The sequence below is a fragment of the Labrus mixtus genome, chromosome 10 (genome assembly GCF_963584025.1).
Source record: "Labrus mixtus chromosome 10, fLabMix1.1, whole genome shotgun sequence".
Lineage (NCBI taxonomy): Eukaryota > Metazoa > Chordata > Actinopteri > Labriformes > Labridae > Labrus > Labrus mixtus.
The window spans coordinates 27,846,638-27,868,222 of record NC_083621.1 but is presented as its reverse complement, the minus strand read 5'-3'; the positions used below and the strand labels follow the sequence as shown (position 1 = coordinate 27,868,222).

The 21,585-nt window shown below is 41.0% G+C and overlaps 5 protein-coding genes across 6 annotated transcripts; 1 reads left to right on the top strand and 4 right to left on the bottom strand.

Moving 5' to 3' along the window:
- Positions 1–3,671: 3,671 nt before the first annotated feature.
- On the bottom strand, positions 3,672–5,508 carry foxi3b (forkhead box I3b). Its single transcript, XM_061048973.1, has 2 exons — positions 4,687–5,508; positions 3,672–4,475 (listed from the first exon to the last, which is right to left on the bottom strand). Exons 1-2 carry the CDS (start codon positions 5,285–5,287, stop codon positions 3,904–3,906), a joined length of 1,173 nt encoding a protein of 390 aa, XP_060904956.1. The 5' UTR covers positions 5,288–5,508; the 3' UTR covers positions 3,672–3,903.
- A 1,223-nt stretch (positions 5,509–6,731) lies between these two features.
- Positions 6,732–7,479, top strand: syce3 (synaptonemal complex central element protein 3). Its single transcript, XM_061047477.1, has 2 exons — positions 6,732–7,143; positions 7,242–7,479. Exons 1-2 carry the CDS (start codon positions 7,035–7,037, stop codon positions 7,412–7,414), a joined length of 282 nt encoding a protein of 93 aa, XP_060903460.1. The 5' UTR covers positions 6,732–7,034; the 3' UTR covers positions 7,415–7,479.
- Positions 7,480–9,505: 2,026 nt separating this feature from the next.
- Positions 9,506–13,631, bottom strand: lcp2b (lymphocyte cytosolic protein 2b). 2 transcript variants are annotated; one of them, XM_061048971.1, is made up of 14 exons: positions 13,446–13,631; positions 13,086–13,148; positions 12,941–12,987; positions 12,742–12,804; positions 12,610–12,638; positions 11,746–11,786; positions 11,401–11,587; positions 11,171–11,266; positions 10,992–11,072; positions 10,826–10,910; positions 10,639–10,723; positions 10,371–10,454; positions 10,068–10,214; positions 9,506–9,880 (listed from the first exon to the last, which is right to left on the bottom strand). In XM_061048971.1, exons 1-14 carry the CDS (start codon positions 13,521–13,523, stop codon positions 9,755–9,757), a joined length of 1,212 nt encoding a protein of 403 aa, XP_060904954.1. In that variant the 5' UTR covers positions 13,524–13,631; the 3' UTR covers positions 9,506–9,754. The 2 variants fall into 2 exon arrangements, with proteins under 2 accessions (XP_060904954.1, XP_060904955.1); XM_061048972.1 differs by having other exon boundaries at positions 13,086–13,135; positions 13,446–13,526.
- Positions 13,632–15,908: 2,277 nt separating this feature from the next.
- On the bottom strand, positions 15,909–17,857 carry LOC132981543 (protein Wnt-8-like). The gene is made up of 6 exons (XM_061047476.1): positions 17,721–17,857; positions 17,601–17,634; positions 17,384–17,513; positions 16,935–17,060; positions 16,635–16,777; positions 15,909–16,541 (listed from the first exon to the last, which is right to left on the bottom strand). The coding sequence occupies exons 1-6, from the start codon at positions 17,786–17,788 to the stop codon at positions 15,963–15,965; spliced, it is 1,080 nt and encodes a 359-aa protein (XP_060903459.1). The 5' UTR covers positions 17,789–17,857; the 3' UTR covers positions 15,909–15,962.
- Positions 17,858–18,102: 245 nt separating this feature from the next.
- On the bottom strand, positions 18,103–21,287 carry LOC132981541 (protein Wnt-8a-like). The gene is made up of 6 exons (XM_061047475.1): positions 20,280–21,287; positions 20,119–20,152; positions 19,831–19,969; positions 19,339–19,464; positions 19,099–19,241; positions 18,103–18,955 (listed from the first exon to the last, which is right to left on the bottom strand). The coding sequence occupies exons 1-6, from the start codon at positions 20,348–20,350 to the stop codon at positions 18,389–18,391; spliced, it is 1,080 nt and encodes a 359-aa protein (XP_060903458.1). The 5' UTR covers positions 20,351–21,287; the 3' UTR covers positions 18,103–18,388.
- Between the last annotated feature and the right edge of the window lie 298 nt (positions 21,288–21,585).

Sequence of the window (21,585 nt, the reverse complement as noted above, 5' to 3'; positions counted from 1 at the left end):
AGATTGTTCAATGACTTCCAGACTCAAGGGCACGGTACATGACTCCTTTCATCACCTGTATGCGTGTGTCTGGAGTGTGTGTGGGTGTTTACACATAACAGCAAGCTGGTAATGAAGCGCTGAAGCACTGGGCATGACGACATGGCTCCAGGCTTGACGTTCTCTGCTGCCGTTTACTAAACAGCCTTGATAGGACAAGACTGTTTTAGTAAATACAGAAAGTGTGTGTGTGTGTGTGTGTGTGTGTGTGTGTGTGCGTGCCTGTTTGTGACTAGGTGTGTGTTTTGGGTTGATTTGGTACCAGGACAGTTAGCTTATTGTTTGGGTAGCATTTATCAAAAGTGAAGTCGTGCATCTCCTCACTAAGCCTGAACAGATTCACAACTTTTCAGTCTTTGTGAAAGATGTGTGATATCTTCTTTGCACAGCTAGAATCAGGACAGCTTTGTTTTTTTAACTAACAAAAACCCTCTCATGCATGACAGCTCAGGCATAATCGTCTCTGTCTGAGTTTATATTATAAACACCACACACACACACTGTAAGCCCTGCGCCTCACAAAACGCGTACACACACGCACGTCTAAACATTAGTGTGTGAGTGCGTTCCGTTAGATCGACAGGTGTGTGGATGACTGCCACGAGCCAGGCGGCAGGTGGAGATGAGGATTTATAGATTTTAATCGCATCACTCTGTTAAGCAATAATTTCTAGTGCCCGAGGCGAGGAAGGTCCACAGCTTACAGTAACTACGGTGTTCCCTGATACAAGTAGAATAGCTTGGGCTCAGATACAGCATGGCTTCATTTTGAAACTGGATGCACTACGAGTTAAAGAAAGAGAGGAGAGTTTTAATACAAGGTTCTACCGGGAAATAGATAAACACAGATGGGTTATAAATGTCGTTTCTTATCTGCAACACTCCATCTGGAGGAGCACCTTTTTCCCCTCTGACCCTGTCATTCCCATCAGTGGCGTGATTAACGGCTGCAAAATTTGCATCGATTTGAAACTGTCTAAAGAAGACAGCAGAAGGTGAGACGTCTGCTGTTAATGAAGTCTCCGAGACAAAAGCCCTATAATGTTTCTGTTGGCAGAGAAGAGATGGGCGCGCTGGATCGACGAGGCAGAAGGCCACCCCTGTTCCTTGATGCCACATCTTTCACCTGTCAGCCTAAACAAGATATGGAGGAAAAAAATAAACACAATTGGCAGCTTAAAGTACTTAAAGTTGGCAAGACCAATTGGGAAAGCATTGTGACATGTTGGGACAGCGATACCTCCCATATTTACAGTGCTTTTCTCCTTTGTCTCCTCTTTTCTCTGCTTATCTCCCGCTTCTTTCTCTCCCTCTCTTTCTCTTTCTTTAAGAAGCTCCTGATCCGTCCTGTAATATCTGCAGGAAAGGATGATCTATTTGCATACGAGTTTGGCAGAGTCATAATTCCCAGAAAGAGTGCTGAGGTTTATGGCGCAATGTGAGGCAGGACATTCCACACAGTTAAATCAGATATGTATTAAAACAAAAAGCAGGACTGTGTGATCTGAATGCAACCTCAACACTTGTTTTAAAATCAGTTATGCAAATTTTAACAGGGTGACCTGTTAACCTCCAACCACTAATACACTTTGTCAATTGTGCCAGATTGTTAAATTCCACTTAAGCATGTACTCTCTCTCTCTCTCTCTCTTGCTCTCTCTCAGTGTGTGTTTCTTTCTGTCTTGTGTTTAGTGTAAATGACTGTCATGCTGCCTGTGTTTCAGGGTAAATAAAGGCCTAAGGCTGACACCGATCAAAAACTTAATATTTATTCAAATTACACATTTACAGGGCAGCTTGGAAAAGGAATAAAACCAAGGTTAATATTTGGAAATTTCCGTTTATGACAGCTGACCATCTTTGGTTGTGAAACTAATGAATGTTAAAAAAAGTTACTTTTAAATGGCAAATAGTTTTAAGATTTTAAAATGAAGCCCTAATATTAACTACAGTGCAGCATCAATGGACTTATACACTTGTGTTCCAGGTTGTATTATAATCTTTATTATAACATTAGTGAATGCATTTAAACTGCTGTGTGTAGAAACGTTAATAAGAGTAACATATTATCAATTGTACGACCTGAAACTCCTACTCCACATTTGACTTCACATGTTTTAATCACCCTTTACTATCAAACTTTAGAGTATTGTTTTGTAGTCTTTATATTTATACTACATTTTCTTCTTTGTTCAACATGTTGCTTTGAGTATTTCTTCTCTCTCTCCCCCCCCCTTTATTTTTAACCATGTTTTTGAAGTTGTTTTTGGGGCCTTTTAGCCTTTAATGGATAGGACAGCTGAAGAGAGAAAGGAAATGTTAGGAGGAGAGAGGGCGATGGCATGCAGCATAGCGCACACACAGCCTCTACGACGAGGTCTTCAGGGGCACACAACAAAGCTGCTGGGCTATCGGTGCTCCCAAGGATTTCTTCCTCTTATTATTATTTTTTTTTTTTTAAAGAATGGCAGGGTCAGAATAAAGAAAACAAAAAATGTTAAGTTTGGACCTGTTTTTATGTGAATAAGCCAATAAAACTTCACACATATATTTATTGTACAGTATGTTCTTGTTTTGCTTTCATTCACTTGAAGGTGTTTTTGAGGTTGTAAAACTTTTTTGATAATTTAAAAAAAACATTGAAAATCACACTTTCATTGCACTTTTTAAAAATCAACCTGTCACTTGCACCCAGTCAGCAGTTCCTGTGTATAGATGGGGTGACAAGACAGGGATTTTAGTGTTAACTGTAGCGGAGAGGAGCAGCATGGGAATGTGGATTTTCACTGTTAAGAAGATTCAGTTAACTATCCATCACACAAAGATCAGGTTTCACCGACATGCAGGTTCTACTCTACTGGTCATCGCTTTCCTGGCAGGACTGTTTTCTGTCAGTCGGTGCTTACTGTCTTTGTTAGTTTTCTTTTTTCTTTTTTTAAAAGGGGGTGGGCTCTTCAAGAGAAATCACAAAGCTTAGATAAATTATTCTTCATAAAAAAATAATAGAAACTTCAACTGTAGAATTCTATAAGATTTTATTCATATCAAAAACACAACAGATTACACCATACATTAGGAAAGCATTTGTACAATAACAGAGAAATACCAACAAACCCACAATATAAATCTAACATTAAACATCACGTTGACATATTTACAAAGTACCACTTCTGTATCGGATTGTAAATTCAGCAGATAGCTTGTTTCAATTCTACAAAGAAAGTCTTCACTTTAGCTTTGGTCCTTTCTTTCAGCACAAAGGCTTCACACCTTGATGTAGTGTAATTTAACTACTGGTCTAAATGTGCTGTCTGAGCGTTATAGAGTCGATAGCATCACAGAATCACAGAGAGCTGTGTGTGAATGACCTGATGTCAGCAGATCAGATCTGGGATCAGTTAATAATGAGTCAGATCTGATAGCAACTAGCTTAACTTAGAATAAAAGCTGACTGATGATCTGATAGCGTGACTGACTGTGGGTTCAGGGAGTGACACTTGTCGGCCATTGCTGCTGACTCAGTGTTTCCTGTGGGAATCAAAGCCTTTTTACTCGACTGTCACACGGTATAGAGACCACTGTCTCAGTCAGCACAAACATACTGTGTGTGTGTGTGTGTGTGTGTGTGTGTGTGTGTGTGTGTGTGTGTGTGTGTGTGTGTGTGTGTGTGTGTGTGTGTGTGTGTGTGTGTGTGTGTGTGTGTGTGTGTGTGTGTGTGTGTGTGTGTGTGTGTGTGTGTGTGTGTGTGTGTGTGTGTGTGTGTGTGTGTGTGTTTTGTGTCTTTCAGAGCCTCTTGAAAACTAAAGTGACCGGACAAGTGAAAAGTCATTTTTTAAAACAAACTTTCCCCCCCTGAATGTCTGATTAAACTTCTGTGCCCTCACGATGATAGATGATTCCTGTTGAGCCCAATGTGGGGTAGAAATGCCCACTGGAGCCAGAGTACTGGCTGAGGATAGGGCTCGTGTAGCCTAGGGAAGAATGGGTGGGCGAAGAGGAGAGCACAGGTGTACCTGGCACTTGTGGCACCCACTCTGGGCCACCTGAGTTGGAGGAGTAGCTGCTGAAGCTTCCAGGTTGGAGGGGTCGATGAGGCCCGTCGAGAGAAAGATTGATCTGCAGGGGCCGGCTCAACCCATCACCCCCTACCTCATTAGCTGCCCCGGCTGTCACTCCAGACATCTCAGATAAGAAGCTGCTTAGACAAGGTGCGGGACCTGACGGCGAAGGGGAGGGGATCCTGTCCGCTGTGGGGGAGATGTTAAGGGAGGCAGAGTGTTTGGGGCTCCCCCTCTCGCTGTCACCTGACTCTGGAGCCCCCGGACCGCCATCACCAGCAAGGACAGAATCAGACTTCCTCTTCCTTTTGCGGCGGAAGTTTCCATTGTCAAACATCTTTTCACAATTTGGGTCTAGTGTCCAGTAGTTACCCTTGCCTGTAAAGAAATAAAATATAGAATTGGTGAGGTTCCAGTTAAAATATAAAACAAATATATCGATTTATTATGTAAAAAAACATTCAAACCAACAACAAACACCTAAACTAAAGATGTAAATGAAATCCAAATATCTACTAGCTTGTGCAAGGTATTAAAACAGATCATAGAACAAAACAATATAAAATAGACTTTAACTTAAAAATCTTACCTGGATCATCCTCATCTCTTGGTACTTTTTTGAAGCAGTCATTGAGCGACAGGTTGTGTCTGATGGAGTTCTGCCAGCCTGCTTTACTCTTATTATAGAAAGGGAAGTTGTCAGCGACATACTGGTAAATCTGACTCAAGGTCAGTCTCCTGTCTGGTGCTCCATGGATAGCCATGGCGATGAGAGCGGAGTAGGAATACGGTGGCCTGACCAGCTTCATCAAGTCTTCTTGTGAGGGCAGAGAGAACCAGCTCAGCTCCCCTCCCGGACCCCCGGACCCAGTAGGACCTAGGTAAGGCCTCTGTATGCCGTAGTGCTGAGGGACAAAGGGAGGGCCGGGGTTGCCAGGTGGGCCGGTGGTGGCCAGGTACGGTGATGTGTTGAGGCCAGAGCCATTGAACCAGAGGTAAGGGTTTGGAGAGGAGGTGGTGTAGTCGCTCAGGTCGTAGGAGGTCGGCGTGGTGCGCTGAGGACTCGGCAGGGAGGGAGGAGGGTAGTAGCAGTCGCTGTACATGCTGAGCTCGGGAGGCTCCTGGCCCAGGCTTGGGAACTGTGGGCCACACCTAGGAGGAGACTGGCCCTGGGCCTCGAATGAAGACATTGTCAAGGTTTCTTCTCACCTTTGAGTGTCTCTTCTTAATCCTTTGGTTGTCCTTCCTTTCTCTGCCAAACTTCTTTTGATTCTGTCAGCCAAGGAAAGTCCTTTCTTGTTCAGACCTCTTCAGGTATTTGAATGTTAGTTGCTGATCCAAATGATGGTCTCCCTGCTTCTAATTTACTCTTCTCCAACCCTTTCTTGTCTGTTTGCCCTTGCTGTATGTCAAGATGTCACCTGTCATACCGGCTTTATCTGTTTCCCAGGAAACGCCCCCTTGCCTGTGCGATTGGTTGTTTTCTCAGGTGAATATTCAGTTCCTGCTTTCTTTTTTTTCTTTCTCCTGCTGTCAGCTAATTCAGTTCCCCCAGGGGTTTTTTTACACCCTCAATTAAATAATTTTCCACTCAAGTTGTTTTTTTTAACAATAATGGAGTTAGTCATTCGTACATTTTGAAATATAACGGTGCGAACTGAAACAGAGTATAATATTGTTGCTTGGCCATTTAAGAATATACACTTAAACCATTCTTTCTTCTGCATACTATTGACAGCCACATTGTGAACATGAATGAGTTTCTCCAACAATGAAAGGAAATAAAGTATTACAATTATGATGAAAATGTCCTTTTAATAGACTAATCCTTCTTAACCAACCTCTTTACCTCGCTTTACATTTTTTGTATTAAACACTGTAGCAGATGATTCCTGTCCATCCTTTTCAAGGCATAAAGTCCAGTTGGCAAGGTTTAATTTTAAATTTGAAAATGACAAATAGCTTTATTAAGTCCAGTCATAGACTCTAAATAATAACGATGTTATACAATGCATCCAGTTAAACTGTAGATGTGAATTTATCATGTGAGAGAGATTCAAAGTGGTATTAAAGAAAGGCTACGTAACTATAAAGCCCAACCTGGATCCACTCACCTCTTTCTGTTTTTTTTTTTTTTTAACAGTCATTGCCTGACAGGTTGGGTCTGATGGAGTTCTGCCGGCCTGCTATATTATTGTTGTCACTGTCACCGGTGCTCCTAGGATAGCCTGGTCGGGAGAAAATAACAAGAAAATGTGACTTAGCTTGAGTCTGAAAATATGCAGCCTTTTGAATTTTTTTAACCAGCTCATTTTTTTCCTGCATAGTTTTACTGCAAACAATCTATGTTTATCAAGATGTTCAATAAGCTAGCCAAAGTGTATCACTACTAATACTAATATTAATTATAATCATTATTATTCAGTAGCATTATTATTATTATTATTATTATTGTTCACTAGCATTATTATGATGGAAAATGCTGTTGTAGGTAAAAAAGAAAAAATAATGTGCAGAATGAGTCAGCTGTTTTTCTACTGAGTCTGCGCAATGCGTCGCTTTTTTTTTTTTTTTACAGGTCAAGCTAGCTATCGCGAGACCTACCATTCTAAAGAAAGGAAGACTTTCTGTCGTAAGTTTCTCACATTTTTAATTCGTTTTAGCTATAACTTGCGCTAATGTGTAACAACAACCATCTTATTTGTACAAAGCGTAAAAAAAAAAAAAAACGTTAATTTTAATCACCGTAACGTTACCAAGCCAACTATCTCAGAAAGGCGTAGCTTACGTCAGATAGTAGCACCGCAAGCTAACGTAAGCTAACGCCAGATTTTGCTGCCATGACAACTACGCGGCAGAAAGCTGAAGGTAGTTTTATGTCTTCCTATTTGCCAAACGAAAAATAATAATTTAAGTATAAACCGGTTTTTAATTTAGATGACCGGCTCAGCTTCGCTCCCGGAGATCCCACGGGACAACAACGAAGGCGTTTTGGAGTTAAACAAGGATTTGGAGACAATGATAGAAAACGTTGAGAATATATCACGTATGTATCCATGTTGCACTGTAGCATTAAATTGACTTTATTTAACATTAGTGTTAAATTAGCTGCGCTTAAATCTTAATTTTTCTCCCCACCTGTAGTTCAGCTGACCTGGATGGCTTATGACTTGGTGGCACTCCGCACCAGTCCAGAGCTGGGCTCTTCTCTGCAGAAACTGGAAGAGGCCTACAGAAGATGCAGAGCTGCTGTGTTTGGAGTCCAGCAGCCAGAGAAGGCCGAAGTTCTTGATCCTACTGCTGCAGCACACATCTGATGGGATTCTGCTGCAGCACACATCTGATGGGATTCTGCTGCAGCACACATCTGATGGGATTCTTAGTTCACAATAATTATTCTTAGTTCACTAAGAGTACTGCAGTAAAGTTAAGAGGACGGTTTGTTGACACAGTCCAGATAGGAAATTGTTTGTGTTCAAGCTAATATTGCAATTGTAACAACTTTATTTTACTATTCCAAGCAAGTTTTGGACTTCCATGAACTCTCTATGCATTTAAAATGATGTTTTTTACATCACTGCTCAGCTACTTTGGCTGTTTGTGTGTTTATATAAGCATTCAATTTTTGTGTTCTTTGTAGGCAAATAGTTCTCATGTATTTAACTTGATTTATTGAATAAACATTGAAATAAAACAAGTTACAGTTGCGTTCTGTGGTTTTATTCATAGACACTTTGTTGGTACTTTTTTTGTTCTGAGGTTAATTTATGTTCAACTTCCAGTTTGAGTGTTATAATAGCATACAGGTTTGTATTTCAAGTTGTCTGTTTCTTTAGTTTGGCATATGATAAAGTTTATGTTGTTGTTATGTAATGTATTTTCAGATGGAGAACACAGGAAATGACACAGTGCGAGATGCCTCAGCTGCCTGCATTGATCTGGAACACATATTGAAAGAGCTCGACTCCTTGTCAAACTGCATGGATCAACTGGCATGTATGTATGACTGACTGTGTATCCTACCTTCCCTCTTTATAACCCCAAAATGTCAGGAAGCATCAATTTTACCAGCATAATAACCTTGATGATCGATTTGCAAATATGCAAAGCACATGATGTAACTGTTACACTAGATCTGAAATGTGATAGCCTTAAGTGGATGTTTTCCACACCAACTGCTTTGCACCTTAGCCTTGCTTGTAGATGTCAGCGGTGCAGAGTTACATGATGCTACATGATGTCTGTCAGATCACACTTGGCTGACGGGTAGATAGGAGTAACTGAAGGATTTCACACACAGATGTCCAACAGCCAGGTGAATTGTTATGAAGCATGATGTAAAACTTCTTCTTTTTTTGCCTGAGGGGACGGTTGTAGTCAAAAAAGCAGTCAGATCTGCTTGTTGTGATGTCTTACCTGATCAGAACTATCCGTTTACTTTAATCACTCAAAGCCTGAAAACAATCAACAGATGTTTATAATATAATTATCATAAGTGGAATTATTTTTCGTTCTTCGTCAGTTGATACTGCAAGTGTTCACTTTTATAGAATTTTGTTTTGATATCACATGAAGTATATTTGACCAAATTGAGCTACTTTCAGAACAGTACAAAAAATGTATATTATATATATAAATATAAAAGACATGCTTAAACAGATTTCAAACTGATAATGAGGACAGGTGACCAGACATCATGCTGAAGTTGCTCTCAGATATGAACAAGGGTAGGTGCTGTGATTTTAGAGAGTTATTGACATTTTCCAATTAAAAAAACCCATAAAAAACTTAAAGATAATTATTTTCACTGAGATTGAATATGCTGCCATAAAAATGTAATCTTCTTTATCACCCCTGTCCCCTAACTGTTTTCATTATTCCAGCTGTGAGTAGCTCCTCTGTTTTCCATTTTGCATTGTTTTGCTGAGCAATTAACGTCCAAAAAGACTCACGTACTCATCTAATTTAGTCTCAGTATAAATAATATATAATATTATTATAAAATTATTTTCTCAGTGATCCAAAGCTATTTATATTAAAATGTTCTTCTGCTGCACAATGAGTACTTTCACTTTATAACAACAGGACAGAATAGAAAGGAATGTACATATTGAAGTTAATCATTCAGGTCATTTCCTGTTCGGTCTTATCAAACTTGGTGTGGAACCTCAAACATACCCTGCTAAGTAACTTGAGATGAGACATCTTGGGCCTGAGACAGTTGTAAAGGAAGAGATTTGTTTTCCGCCTGCAGTGCAAACCCAGCTGAAGCTTTGTGATCTGATCGTTTGTGTTGGCCACCCTGACAAGCTGGCGTTTCTGAAAGTCCAAGAGGAGGCACTGAAGCAGCAGCAGCAGCCCCCAGCTTGGTCTGAATCTGAGGCGTGAAGAACAGAGGTAATGCTGTGTGTCTGCAAAAACATACTTTAATAGAATATACAAAAACAATTTGCACTTTCAAAACAATCTTCTTCTATTATTCTTTGTACTGAAAGTATAATTATAGTCACTATGAAAAGGAATAACAAAACAGGGACCTCTTTAATTGTGACATATGTTCAGAGGTTTTTATGAAATTATTCTTAGCAAGCCTCAAGTATACATGCACGCAAATTAGCATAGAGAAACACCCACATTAATCCCGATGCTGGTACTGGTCATAGTCCCGCAGGGTGAAGCAGACAGCACAGACTCTGTGCTTCAGAGCTCTGGTCGGCTGCATCAATGAGCAGCAGCGGGTTGTGTGTGTGATGGGTAATCATTTCCTTCACCCCAGGGAAACTCTACAGCACAGCAGCAGACAAAAAAGATGACAGGGACCTAATGACGCAGCGCAGCACAAGTCTGCATCAGACGCTCCCAGAGGCGTCACAAGATGTGAACTTTTCAGTATACTTTGCCGAAGCATAGACATAATTTTCTCTCTTTTTTTTAACATCTTAGATAATGGCATCATCATTTTAAGTTTACCTTGTTGTTAAGTCTAGTGCCCAGGGAGTAGGAGTTGCCTTGGTTACGGATCTTAATGTTGAAAACCTTTTCTTGTTTCAGCAGCATTAGGGTGTAGGGATGATCTTCAGAACTTTTTGAGCTGTCCCTCACTATAAATGCCCCATCCTAAAGAGAAAAAGATTGACAAATCCATGAACGAACATGATTTAGTAGTGGTTACAATCCATTGAAATGTCAGCTTCATGCTTGTGAATGTGTGTCTGCTCCAGACTGCTCCAGTGGGGGATAAGAAGGGTGAGAGTGTGAGAGGCACCACCTGACCTTGTTCACCTCTCTGAGAGCAACTTCAGCTTGATGTCTGGTCCACTGTCCTCCATACCAGCTGGGATCCAGCTCCTGGATGCACTAGATTAAAACAGGCATAGTAAGGGCTAAGTAAACTAAGTCTTTCTTTTTTCTGTAATGACAGAAAGGTGTTTCATTAATTTTTTTCAAACATCGCCATCTGCTGTTTCTATTCTGAATGTACCTAAAAAAAGCTAAGTATACTTTTGGGAGTCATATTTTTGAACCCGCTTTTAATTCTCACTTGTTTTTGTTCTGAATCTGATATTGAAATGTTAACTGGGGTTGGCTGTGGTGGCAATGGAGGGGGTGGGATCGGTGTACTTGTTCTGGGATGGAGGAGATGAAAAATAACACAATTAAAAACTTTATTAAATGCATTTCAGAGTGATGGTCTTGCTAAGTCTCATTAATTGTTGGAGTTTGCTTACCTGCTATACAGATCTGTGAGCTTTGGAGGTCTCGGTTTAGGAACCTTGCTGCTGGATGGGCTTGAAGCCTCGGCAGTGCTGCCCTCTTGTGGACATGAAATGGAAATGGTTAAACCTGTAACTTCAATAAGTTCTGACCAATCCAAACATACTAAGCAGCACATACTTGATATTTTAGGTTCGTTCTTTGATGGGCAAGATTTTCCAGGCTTCTTACTCCTGTCAATAGGCAGAATGGGTTGGCCTGCTGTTGATACCAAAGGAAAAACATGTACATCAAGCATGAACATCAACATAATCATAAATTAGTTTTGTGGTTGTGGATTTGTTAAATATAAAGGCAACCTGATGCTTTCAGGGGTCTCTGAGGGACATTATTAACTTTTGGTGGACAAGAAATTGGAGGTCTTATGGTCCTTTCAGCAGGCAACGGGACCGGGTCTACTCGCGTACGGAGACACATTTTGTTAGCAAATGATTCAGGAAACATGAGCACCAGTTCTGCTCTCAAAACATATCAAATAGAAACCATGAGAACAACTGATGTGTTTTCACATTGTTTTGCTTTCTCTCACCTCTGTCTTTACTGTCCTGAAGTTTAGCCGGTCTTGGCTGTAGAGGGGGTTTTGTTGTGACTTCAACCACCTCATACTCATCTGAACTGGCCTCCTCGTTGTCTTGAGGCTCAGTCAGGGCACAGATGTAGCCATCTTCCCCTCTCGCCTGATGTTGAGCCTCTTCGTCATAATCACTTTCATTTTCCTGACCAAAGTGACATGAGTAAGGAGAGACTCAGATGGGAGAATTCAGTTTTATGAGTTATTCTTTTTGGGCGTTTGCCCTTTGCTTGATCACTTAATGCTGTTTCATTTTGATAACCGACATATTGAGTCTCAAGTACTTCTCAATACTTCACTTACAAACTCATCCGAGTCCCAAACCTCCTTCTCCTGTACAAATGCTGCGGAAAATAAACAAAGAACTGTGAAAACATTTTCTTATCAATACCATAACCTCATTGTTCACACGCTCCTTCACTATATAATATTGTATTAAAATCTGGAGAAATGATCAAAAATCCGCCTCAGAACAGTCTTGATTTAATTCATTAAAGGGTCTGTGATTGATATGGCCCATTCAATACACTCAGTAACATTGACATCCATTGAAAAATAAAATTAGAATTTGATTTGACAGTTTTCTCACTCAACTTGTCCTTTTTTAATTCCCTAAGTTATTTATCTCTTAATGTCATTGTTGATAGATTGCATGTGCTTTGTCAGTTAGAGTCAGAGTATCAGAGGTCGGCTGATGGGACAGTACATGGATATTATCAGGCATTCTCTCTGCTGGACATATTGACACGGACTGTACCGAGGAGATTTCAAAAGAATGGCATATCTGAAGTGAGAGTCATGTTGTTGCTGTTTGATTTATGTTGATGTAAAGCACTTTGTGATACATTTGTTGTATGAAAAGTGCTATACAAATAAAGTTTGATTGATTGATTGATTAATACAATCACAACGGATCAGTTAAAAAAATCACCCCCTATGCAGTGTGAACAATTAAAGACATGAGCTTTTCAGACCAAAATATGTTTTTGTAACCATCTTTAAACGTGTGTATTTCTGCTGTAAAAAAGAGCATTTTAATACAAAGGGACTTCTGGGGCTTTTGCAGTCAGCCTCAAGTGGACACTCGAGGAACTGCAGCTATTGCACATTTGCTTCCTTTTTAAACACCAGCAGCTGCTGCTTGGTTGAAACTTCCCTGTTCCTTACCTTGTTGTGGAAACTTTTGTGCCTTTGATCTAAAAAAAAAGGAGAATAATTTGAAATATATCTGATGCGGTTTGGTTACACTCACACATTTTACAACAGTTAAAGTTGTAAAATAAAAATCTATCCTCTTACTTTTGTCCAACGGCCTTCTTCTGGTTTCCCTTGCGGATTTCACTTTGGATTTTAGAAATTACTCTTGAAAGAAAAAAAATTGATAAAATAATAATGACTCAAGCTGCCGCTAGATGAGGTCAGTCAAAAATAGACAACATATTGTGTCATGACAGCACTGAAACTATTCATCACCATAAATCATTTTGGACAGACTCACGGGACATAAAGGCCGGGGAACACTTGGAGGTCAAGCTCAGTCATTTTCTGAATGATGATTTAAATATCACGGAAAAACAGAAAATCAGTTAATCAAAGTATTTCAGAAGACATGCAAAGTCCTCTAGAGATTTAGACACACTTACCATGAACTGTGCTCCACTAATGCCGCCCTTCACCACTGCTTTGTCACAGCCTGTTAGATTTAGCTGAGAAAATGCCACCCATGAAAATACCAGTATAATAAGTATTTCCAGTAGGTGTGAACTTGTATAATTAAAATAAGATTTAGTAGGTCTGATTAAATAATTTTGGTTTTGAAATGTTTTGCCAAAAATGGCTATTCTAAGTAAGAATACATTGAACGAGCAATGTGAAGTATTATATGGCTTCATTTGTTTCATGTATATTTCACAGATTAGATTTTTTATTTGAGCCAAACATCAAGTTTTTCAATGAACTTGACGATGTAAAAATGTCACATTTCCACCTCTTCTCGTACTCACCCTCCTCATGTAGTCAGCTAGACTCTGTGGATTCCACCCCATCATCTCCTTCTTGGAGGGAACATTGTTTAAACTCATGCCTGTCTCTCCTTAGTATCACTTTGGCTGTAATGAAGTGGACCTGTTAAGTGGAACTTGTTTTTCTTTTGCAGTAGACTCACAAAACGGTTTGCTCTGTAAGTCCTCAGCCAAGACGGACCACGTGTCCATTTCCTGTTGAATAAGACCAAAGTAGAAAGTTTCAGTGGCTATGTAAAGCACCCAAGGAGTACAAAACTAGCGCATACACGCACTGTGAGTTTAGCTGCCTCTAAACATAGAAGCTGTTACTTCCTTTTCATACACCTATAGATAGACAGGTATCTGAATTCAATGGTCACTACTTTAGTTTGTTCTAACTAGCATGTCTGATGTTGTAAGCTGTAGATTTGTTATTAAACATGATCATATCTGTCAGATCTTAACAGACTATTTTGGATGTTGAGGTTTATTTACCTGCATAGATCGATGTTGCTGCTCTGAGATATTGGTTGTCAGTCATGTAGTGATGTCATTTTTATTTTCTTCTAATTTACAACTTTGCATTGTCTGAGGCTGTGTCAGATCTTGTGTCCCAGCCTGTCCTGTGCCGGGCCTCTTGGTATCTCACACCCAGGTGAGAGAGGAGGGCAGCAGAGAGGAGGGATGATCAATCATGCTCAGATCCCCCAGGCATGTCTGAGTGAATACATGAGTCCTCCTGGGGGGTCCTTGTGGGAGATCATCCCCCTCTTGTTTTCTTCCTCTTCTGTCCTGATTGGGGAAGATTAAGTAAGACATGAGACTGCTGCTGTGGAGGATAGTTACAGTATAGAGTTTTAACTATAACACAAACCATGGAACACTTATCTTGGTATCAAATCAGCCGAAGATGATGTTTAGAAAAGTTCATGTCCAAGATGGTAGGAAAGATGCCATTAGCACAAACATGTTGAAGGAAAATGAGTAACCCTTCCCCTTTAAATTTCAAATTAGTGGAAGTAAAGCATCAGACAGGAGTAGAAGAACAGCACAAGCAAGCAATAACATCATATGGGACCAATATGGTAGCAATAATGTACTCAGGGGGGGAGCAGAAACAAGGGGCTGGTCAGTGAGGACTTCCAGTGGGGTGAAACCTTCATTAACACACAGCAGGGGAGCATGGGAAATACAGGACATCCCCACAAAGAAAACAGACAAATGGGAGCTATGGGAGGGAGCGTTTTGGTCTGTGTTTTGGTTGCGTTACCCTGCGTGTAAAGGTAGTTTCTTAGCTTTTCTGTCATTTCTTGTGAGATGTTTCAAAAGCAAAAAAAGCCCTTTTGTCCCTATCTTACATTTACCCAAATGCTAGACATTTTATTCAGAGGGGTTTCTAGAGAAGTTTGGATATGCTCTCTCTGTACTCTCAGCTAAAATGTCAAATTTAAACAGCAAGCTGTGTTTGCTTAAATGAAAAATGATTACCGGCACTCCTTTGACTATAACATTGATAATCTAAAATGACAGCATGTTGATCTAGTGTAAAGATAACCAGGCTGTAATTTCTCACTTATCTTGTTTACGGCCTCTACACTGACTGCTCTGTAAAGATAGTGGAACAGCCCTCTCTCTGTTACACTACCACCCCCTCACACCCCCGGGCACTATGGAGGTAATATCCACTCCATCACTCATTGAGCTGAGATGGGGCAGATTTATGACACGTCCAGCTGAGAGGAAGATTTTTGGAGATACAGGGGGTAGAGGGAAGAAGGAGGAGATGAATGGCTCCTAAGACACAGATAGGCCTGTGGGCGGAGACAAGGCTCTTCTAAGACCTAATTACTTGCAAATTATAAGATTAGAAATGAACTGGTATCCAAGGTGGAGTGGAAGACATGCTTATTTATAACTTCTCTTTCTCTCTTTTTTTGTCAAACTAATGTGGAGCGTGATCAAATTGTTCTGTTACAATCTGACAGTGCATTTCCCCTCTTAAGGCTTTGATGTATTGTGAGAAATTTGCATTGCCTGTGGGATGTGACAAAGACTATAGGATAGGCAGGGGTGTCCCGGATTAAGGGGCCAAATACCTGGAAATACTTCTCTAATTTGTCTTTCAAAGCCTCCCTGCTCTTTGAATGAAATCAATACACGTTGACATCAAAGTGATAGTGGATCAACTGCTGGATCAACATCTGGGTTAGGTGTGAAGTGCACCATGTTATCCATGTAATCCTCTGTTAAGTGTATTCACTCCATTCTTATTCTAATAAATGCTTGGGTGCCCTGTCATAAAATTCAAACCCCTGGGTTTATTAAGTAAAATAACCAAATTGTTTTTAGTTGTGAAATGTAAAGAAAGATGGATCCAGGAATATGTATTTTTTTAATCTTTATTTCAATTTAAAAAAACACAATATTCATAAATAGATATCATTATTTATACATATAGAGACATGGAATTAGGTGAAAAGTGCAAACAGACATTCAACATATTTATGGGACCTTATTTTACATATTTACTGACTTAGACAGGGAATTGGGTCCCCGGTATCTCCGTCTAAAGCTGTGTCCATCTCCCTCCCTCCTTGCGCACACATGTTTCACTATAACCTGGGAGCAGTCCTCACAGTTCACCGTGCAGCACCAGTGGAATTTGCAGTTGCAGCTGCTCATTACCTCTGTGCGCCTCTCCTCCACCCTCAGGCCGCACTCATGACACAACCTACGGCAGCTGCGCCTCTCCCACTGGCTCAGAGCCTCTCCGTGCTGCACACACTCCCGGCCCTCTGTGCCGTACAGACCCAGGCTGGTGTTCCTCCTGCAGTAATCCGGGGAGTCCTCCAGGTAGATGAGGTCTGTGGGGGCGACGCTGCTGAACGCGTCCACGATAGCTCCTCTGTTGTCCGCGCTGTTTCCGGCCCGCATGCGCTTCTTGTCGATGTCCAGCTTCTGCGCTTGATTGTGCTTGAGCTTCAAGTAGTTTCCGATTTCTCTGAATTCAGACAGCTGCGTCCAACAGGTTTGGACACTGCAGCTCTCAGACATGCCATGGCACCTACAGATACGCTTCATGGTTGCCTTCACTGCCTGTTGGGAAACCAGGGAAAGATCATTATTGCAAACGACCTAACCTGCGCTCTATTTAACAAATGGGATTTTTTACATGTGACCATGACTTACCAAGCGCCCGGCCGCGTTGTTGTGCAGGTTGACGGCAGCCCTGGAGTCCTGACCAGTCTCCTGCGCATCCACGTACTGTTTGGAAATCCTCTCCCCAAAATCCACGTTGTCACTGCAGCCACCCCACAGCCAGCCACGACCGCCTGAACACAACACACCCCTTTAATGACCAACTATCACTCTCTTCAATTATTAAAGAACAATCATTTGATTGATTTTAAAGGTCTAAACCAAACGGCCATATCAGACAGGTTAATATTATTATTTTTTTAATGTATTTTTCGGCTCTGGAAACCTTACCAATTTTCCCGTTCCTGGAAACATCACAGCCACAGTTGTCGAGGTCTCCGAGACTGCAGTTCCTGGTCAGAGTGTACATGACCCCCGCTGCACTGATGGCGTGGACAAAAGATGACTCTCTGGTGGCTGTCAACGAAAAAAAGATTAGTTCATATTAATGAATTAGCCTACCCCAAAACAAACAAAAAAAAAATAATGCCGACTTGTATTTGGTTGCAACTTCGCCATTATGATTGCAACCAAAACAAACCAGTCTCTGCAAACTATGATAATGAGTGAAACAAAAATGGGTCACGGACAACCATATTTTATACCCCAGAAAGAACTATCCATTCCATTTCACTTCATGATGTGGATGTAGGGGCATTCTTTAACATACGGGCTTTAAGAAGCTCTGCATCATCAGTACGTTAATACATATTTATTTTGTATTTACATTCTCGACCTACCTCGCCTCAGGCCTTTGAGCTGGATTGCGCTGTCAGGACAGTTCCATCTGTCCATCGCAAACTGGTGTTTGCACTCCTCAATGCCGCTCTGTGCGCCAATCTGCACGCTTCTTGTATAGGTGAGATAGGCCTGCGGGAAATGCAATGTCATACTCTGACCTCATTTGAAAACATCGTATCTATTTTATAACCCGAGAAACCAAATATTTGTATTTACCTTTGGTCCTGTCATAAGTAAGTTGCCTGCCAACCTGAGAAGAAGATTGAGTATAATTATTGCGCTCAATTTAACTGAAGTGTGAGACAACATGCAGCCACAGTGTGATTAGTCTCTTACCAAGCATGTCCCGGACATATTGTGTGCAAAAGAGCCAGGAGCCAAAATAAGGAATGCATCATTTCCATCTGTTCCGTTACTCCTCAATGCACAGATGCAGTTAATTTCGACCTGTGTGCTGAAACTTTCTCTTTTATTTGAATGAAGAACAACTGGATCTCTTGTTCTTTGTTTCATAGGCCCAAGACAGCTGATTGGTTGACGGGTTCAGGAAACGCCTATATGCGCACTTCAAAGGATGGCATTAAGCAGCAGTTTATCCTCTTCCCTATGGCTGTGTGAGTCCAGGGAGCCAATATACAACAAGCTGCGAGCAGTTTAACTTCTTACATATCAGACTGAGTCCTCCATATTTTATAAAAAAAATATTTATTTGGACAATTTAAACATAAAATATTAGACATTTTTCAGTCTTCACAGAAGACAAACAATACATCTGACCATCAGTCCCTTATCACGAACACCAGCGTGTGAGCATGCGTGGAAAGTTAGGTCCTGAAAGAATTGAACTGATAGAATAGCAAAATGAAATCCATCAGATAAAGTGCATTTAAAGGCTCCAGGTGATAAGAACAAGTGAATATAAATAAACATGTTCTAATACAGAGTTATAATCAATGATGTCCCCAACGCTGAGTGTAATGAGAAGTCTTTACAACATCTGGTTTTCATTGCCGACGCTCGCGGTGTCTGCGCCTCGTTTTGTTTTGTGGTTTTCTTCCGCCCTCTCTACGTGCGCAGTAATATTTAGTAACAACCTGCATACATTTGTCACACTTGACTGTGCAGCACCAGTGGAACTTGCAGTTGCAGCTACTCACAACCTCAATGCGCTTCTCCACCACTCTGAGGCCGCATTCAGAGCACAGCCTGCGGCAGCTTTTTTTCTCCCGATGACCCGTGCTCTTACTCCCCTTCAGACACTCCCTCCCCTCCATGCCCTGATAACCCAGGCTAAGGTTCTTGACACAGTAATTCGGGGAATCCTCCAGGTAAATCAGCTCCGTCCGAGCGATGCTCCGAAAAGTGTGCGCGATGGCTCCTCTGTTGTCTGCACTGTTTCCGGCCCTTGCAGGCTTCTTGTCCATCTCCAGCTTCTTCGCTTGTTCGTGCTTCATCTTCAAGTAGCTCCCCACCTCCCTAAAGTCGGCCAGCTGCATCCAGCAGGTCTGGATGCTGCAGCTCCCGGACACTCCGTGACACTTACAGGCTTTCCTCATGGTAGCTTTGATTGCCTGCGCAGAGAATAAGATATTGAAATTTAAAACCCACTTTGACATGCTTAAATCCCATCGACAAAATGCACCACTTTTGATGATAATTTAAATGATTAATAAATAAATCCATGGATTCCAGTCAGAATTTAAGCATAACTTACCAGTCTGCCTGCTTCATTGTTGTGCAGGTTGACTGCTGCGCGCGAGTCATGACCACCTTCTAGTGCGTCCACGAACTGTTTGGAGATCTTCTCTCCAAATGCTACATTGTCACTGCAGCCACCCCAAATCCACCCTCGTCCACCTGGGGATTCAAAATCATAATACTTTAATAATTCAACTCTTACAATAAATGTTAAATCTCACATAGTCTATTTGAAACCAGCAATATAATAATGTACCTGTCTGTCCAATCCTGGAGTCATCGCAGCCACAGTTGTCAAAGTCACCCATGCTACAGTTCTTGGTGAGCGTGTACATCACCCCGGCTGCGCTGATGGCATGGACAAAAGATGTCTCCCTTGTGGCTACAACAAGTGGCAAAGAAAGGAGAGAACAATTTTAATCTCTGAGATCAAATTTGACTACAAAAATGTGCATTGGCTACTCTCAAACGTCGTGCGTAAACCGTGCGTAAAGGCTTCATAGAAGATTAATATTGAACAACAACAGGCAGTGTGGGTCCAGCAAGCAACGTATGTATGTTTTGTTTTTTACAATTAAAATAATTTAATTTGAATAACCATTGAAATCAGGGCTCACCATTGGTAACTACCTCCATGTAATGAAGCATACTTTTTTATAAACACATTGTACACTTGCTGGAATCTTGCGCATCACTTCACAGCTGCATGTCATGCCAACATCCACATATATGAAAACACATGTCTTACCACTTCTCAGGCCGTTGTGTGTGGATAATTGGAGCGTGTTCTCTGGACAGTTCCACCTCTCCCACGCAAACTGGTGTTTACACTCTTGTATTCCACTCTGTGCGCCCAACTGCACACTGCTGGCATAGGTCAGAAAAGCCTTTGGACAGAAAAGGCTAAAGTTAGTTGCGTTGTGCTTTAGATAAAAAAGTATTTGGTGGAAAAACAGGTAATGCATAGTTTGGATGCCCCAGATGCGCCTTTACGCACAACTAGGTTCCAGATGCATGAAGCAAAATATATATCTACCTTTGGTCCAGTCATGAGGAAGTTATTCACCGTCCTATAGAGAGAAAGAGAAACAAGACAGCAACGTTAAAATCTGGTCACCATCTCACAAAATAAACATGTGTAGTGTAGTGTTTTTTTTTTTTTTTTTTAACGAATTCATCCAAAAGTCAACGACATACCAAGCTAATGTAAACTGGACATGACAGCACATGGATAGAAGCAAGGCTGGGAGAAAATTCAAAGGTCCCATCGTAGCTGTAATCCACACTAAGTCCTGTTAGTTTGTATCCAAGAGATGTGAGTACCACGAGAGAAGAAGGCAACTGAAGCTGTAGCCGGACTCCACGCTGATGATATTTATATGGTCATGCCCCTTTGATTGACAGATTTGTCCTGCAGGTAACGTTTCGCTGTGAAAAGGCTTCAACGACGACATTGATTGCTGCGTCCTATAGAGACAAATAGGAGCCGTCGGTGCATAAGTGCACTTCAAAGAAGTGACGCAGACAGTGAAACAGCCCCTCATTCATTCACCTGTCGTTCCCAGGCCTTAATCCTCATACTTTCTTCCCACGAAATAAAACACACCAAGCACATTTTAACATCGCATATTATCTCAGGAGGACATTACGAAAAAATGAACACAACATAAAGTTATAATAAACATTTTATTGTTCGTATTTATTTAGATGTAACTTAAAATTAAAACGGTGCAAGGAGACAATTTGGTGAACAAGAATTTGGGCATAGGGTCACTGTAAAGATAGTTAAGAGTAGTCGACATATTTTAACCTTATTCTGTGACGATAAAAAGGATACATGTGGAGTTTGAATTTGGGAAATGGCACCAGTGTCCCAGTGGGAAAGACAGTGACTACAAAGCCATAAAGTCTTTCAGGAGCTGTCGGTATATAGTCATGTAAATACTGCCTCACACTGTGGCGACATTGGCATCGCCGTGATAATAGGATAATAGATGTTTCCCTGGGAAGCAACTTGGTGTGAAAACAGTCTGGAATTTACACAAATAAACAAATAGGAGTTTTAACAAGCGATTTTAATATCGTATTGTCACTTATATCGGTGTAAAAATGGTTGTAACCTGTTGCAAAAGTAAGTAGCCTATATGGATTGAAAGCATGTAGAGCTGTTATTATAGAATTGTAGGATTATCGATTAGCCAATTTAATTCCGCTGATTATCCTCCTTGATTTAGGCTCCGTGATCACTGCCATCATCATCATCAACAGTCATCACTGCAGTTTCTGTCATTTCATACTCATTTTGTGATTTGATGAGAGAGAAGTTAGTGGCTTAGCGATGAACATTAAGAGTTTTTTTTTTTAAAGAAATCGCTTACACTTGTCAAATCCTCTTTAAGCCACTCAAAATCCGCTAAAACAACCATTCACTGTGCGCGCCAGACAATGGCCGGGCAGCTGGGCGAGGTCGTGCACACAATAGTGGAGAGGTGTAGGTGAGGAT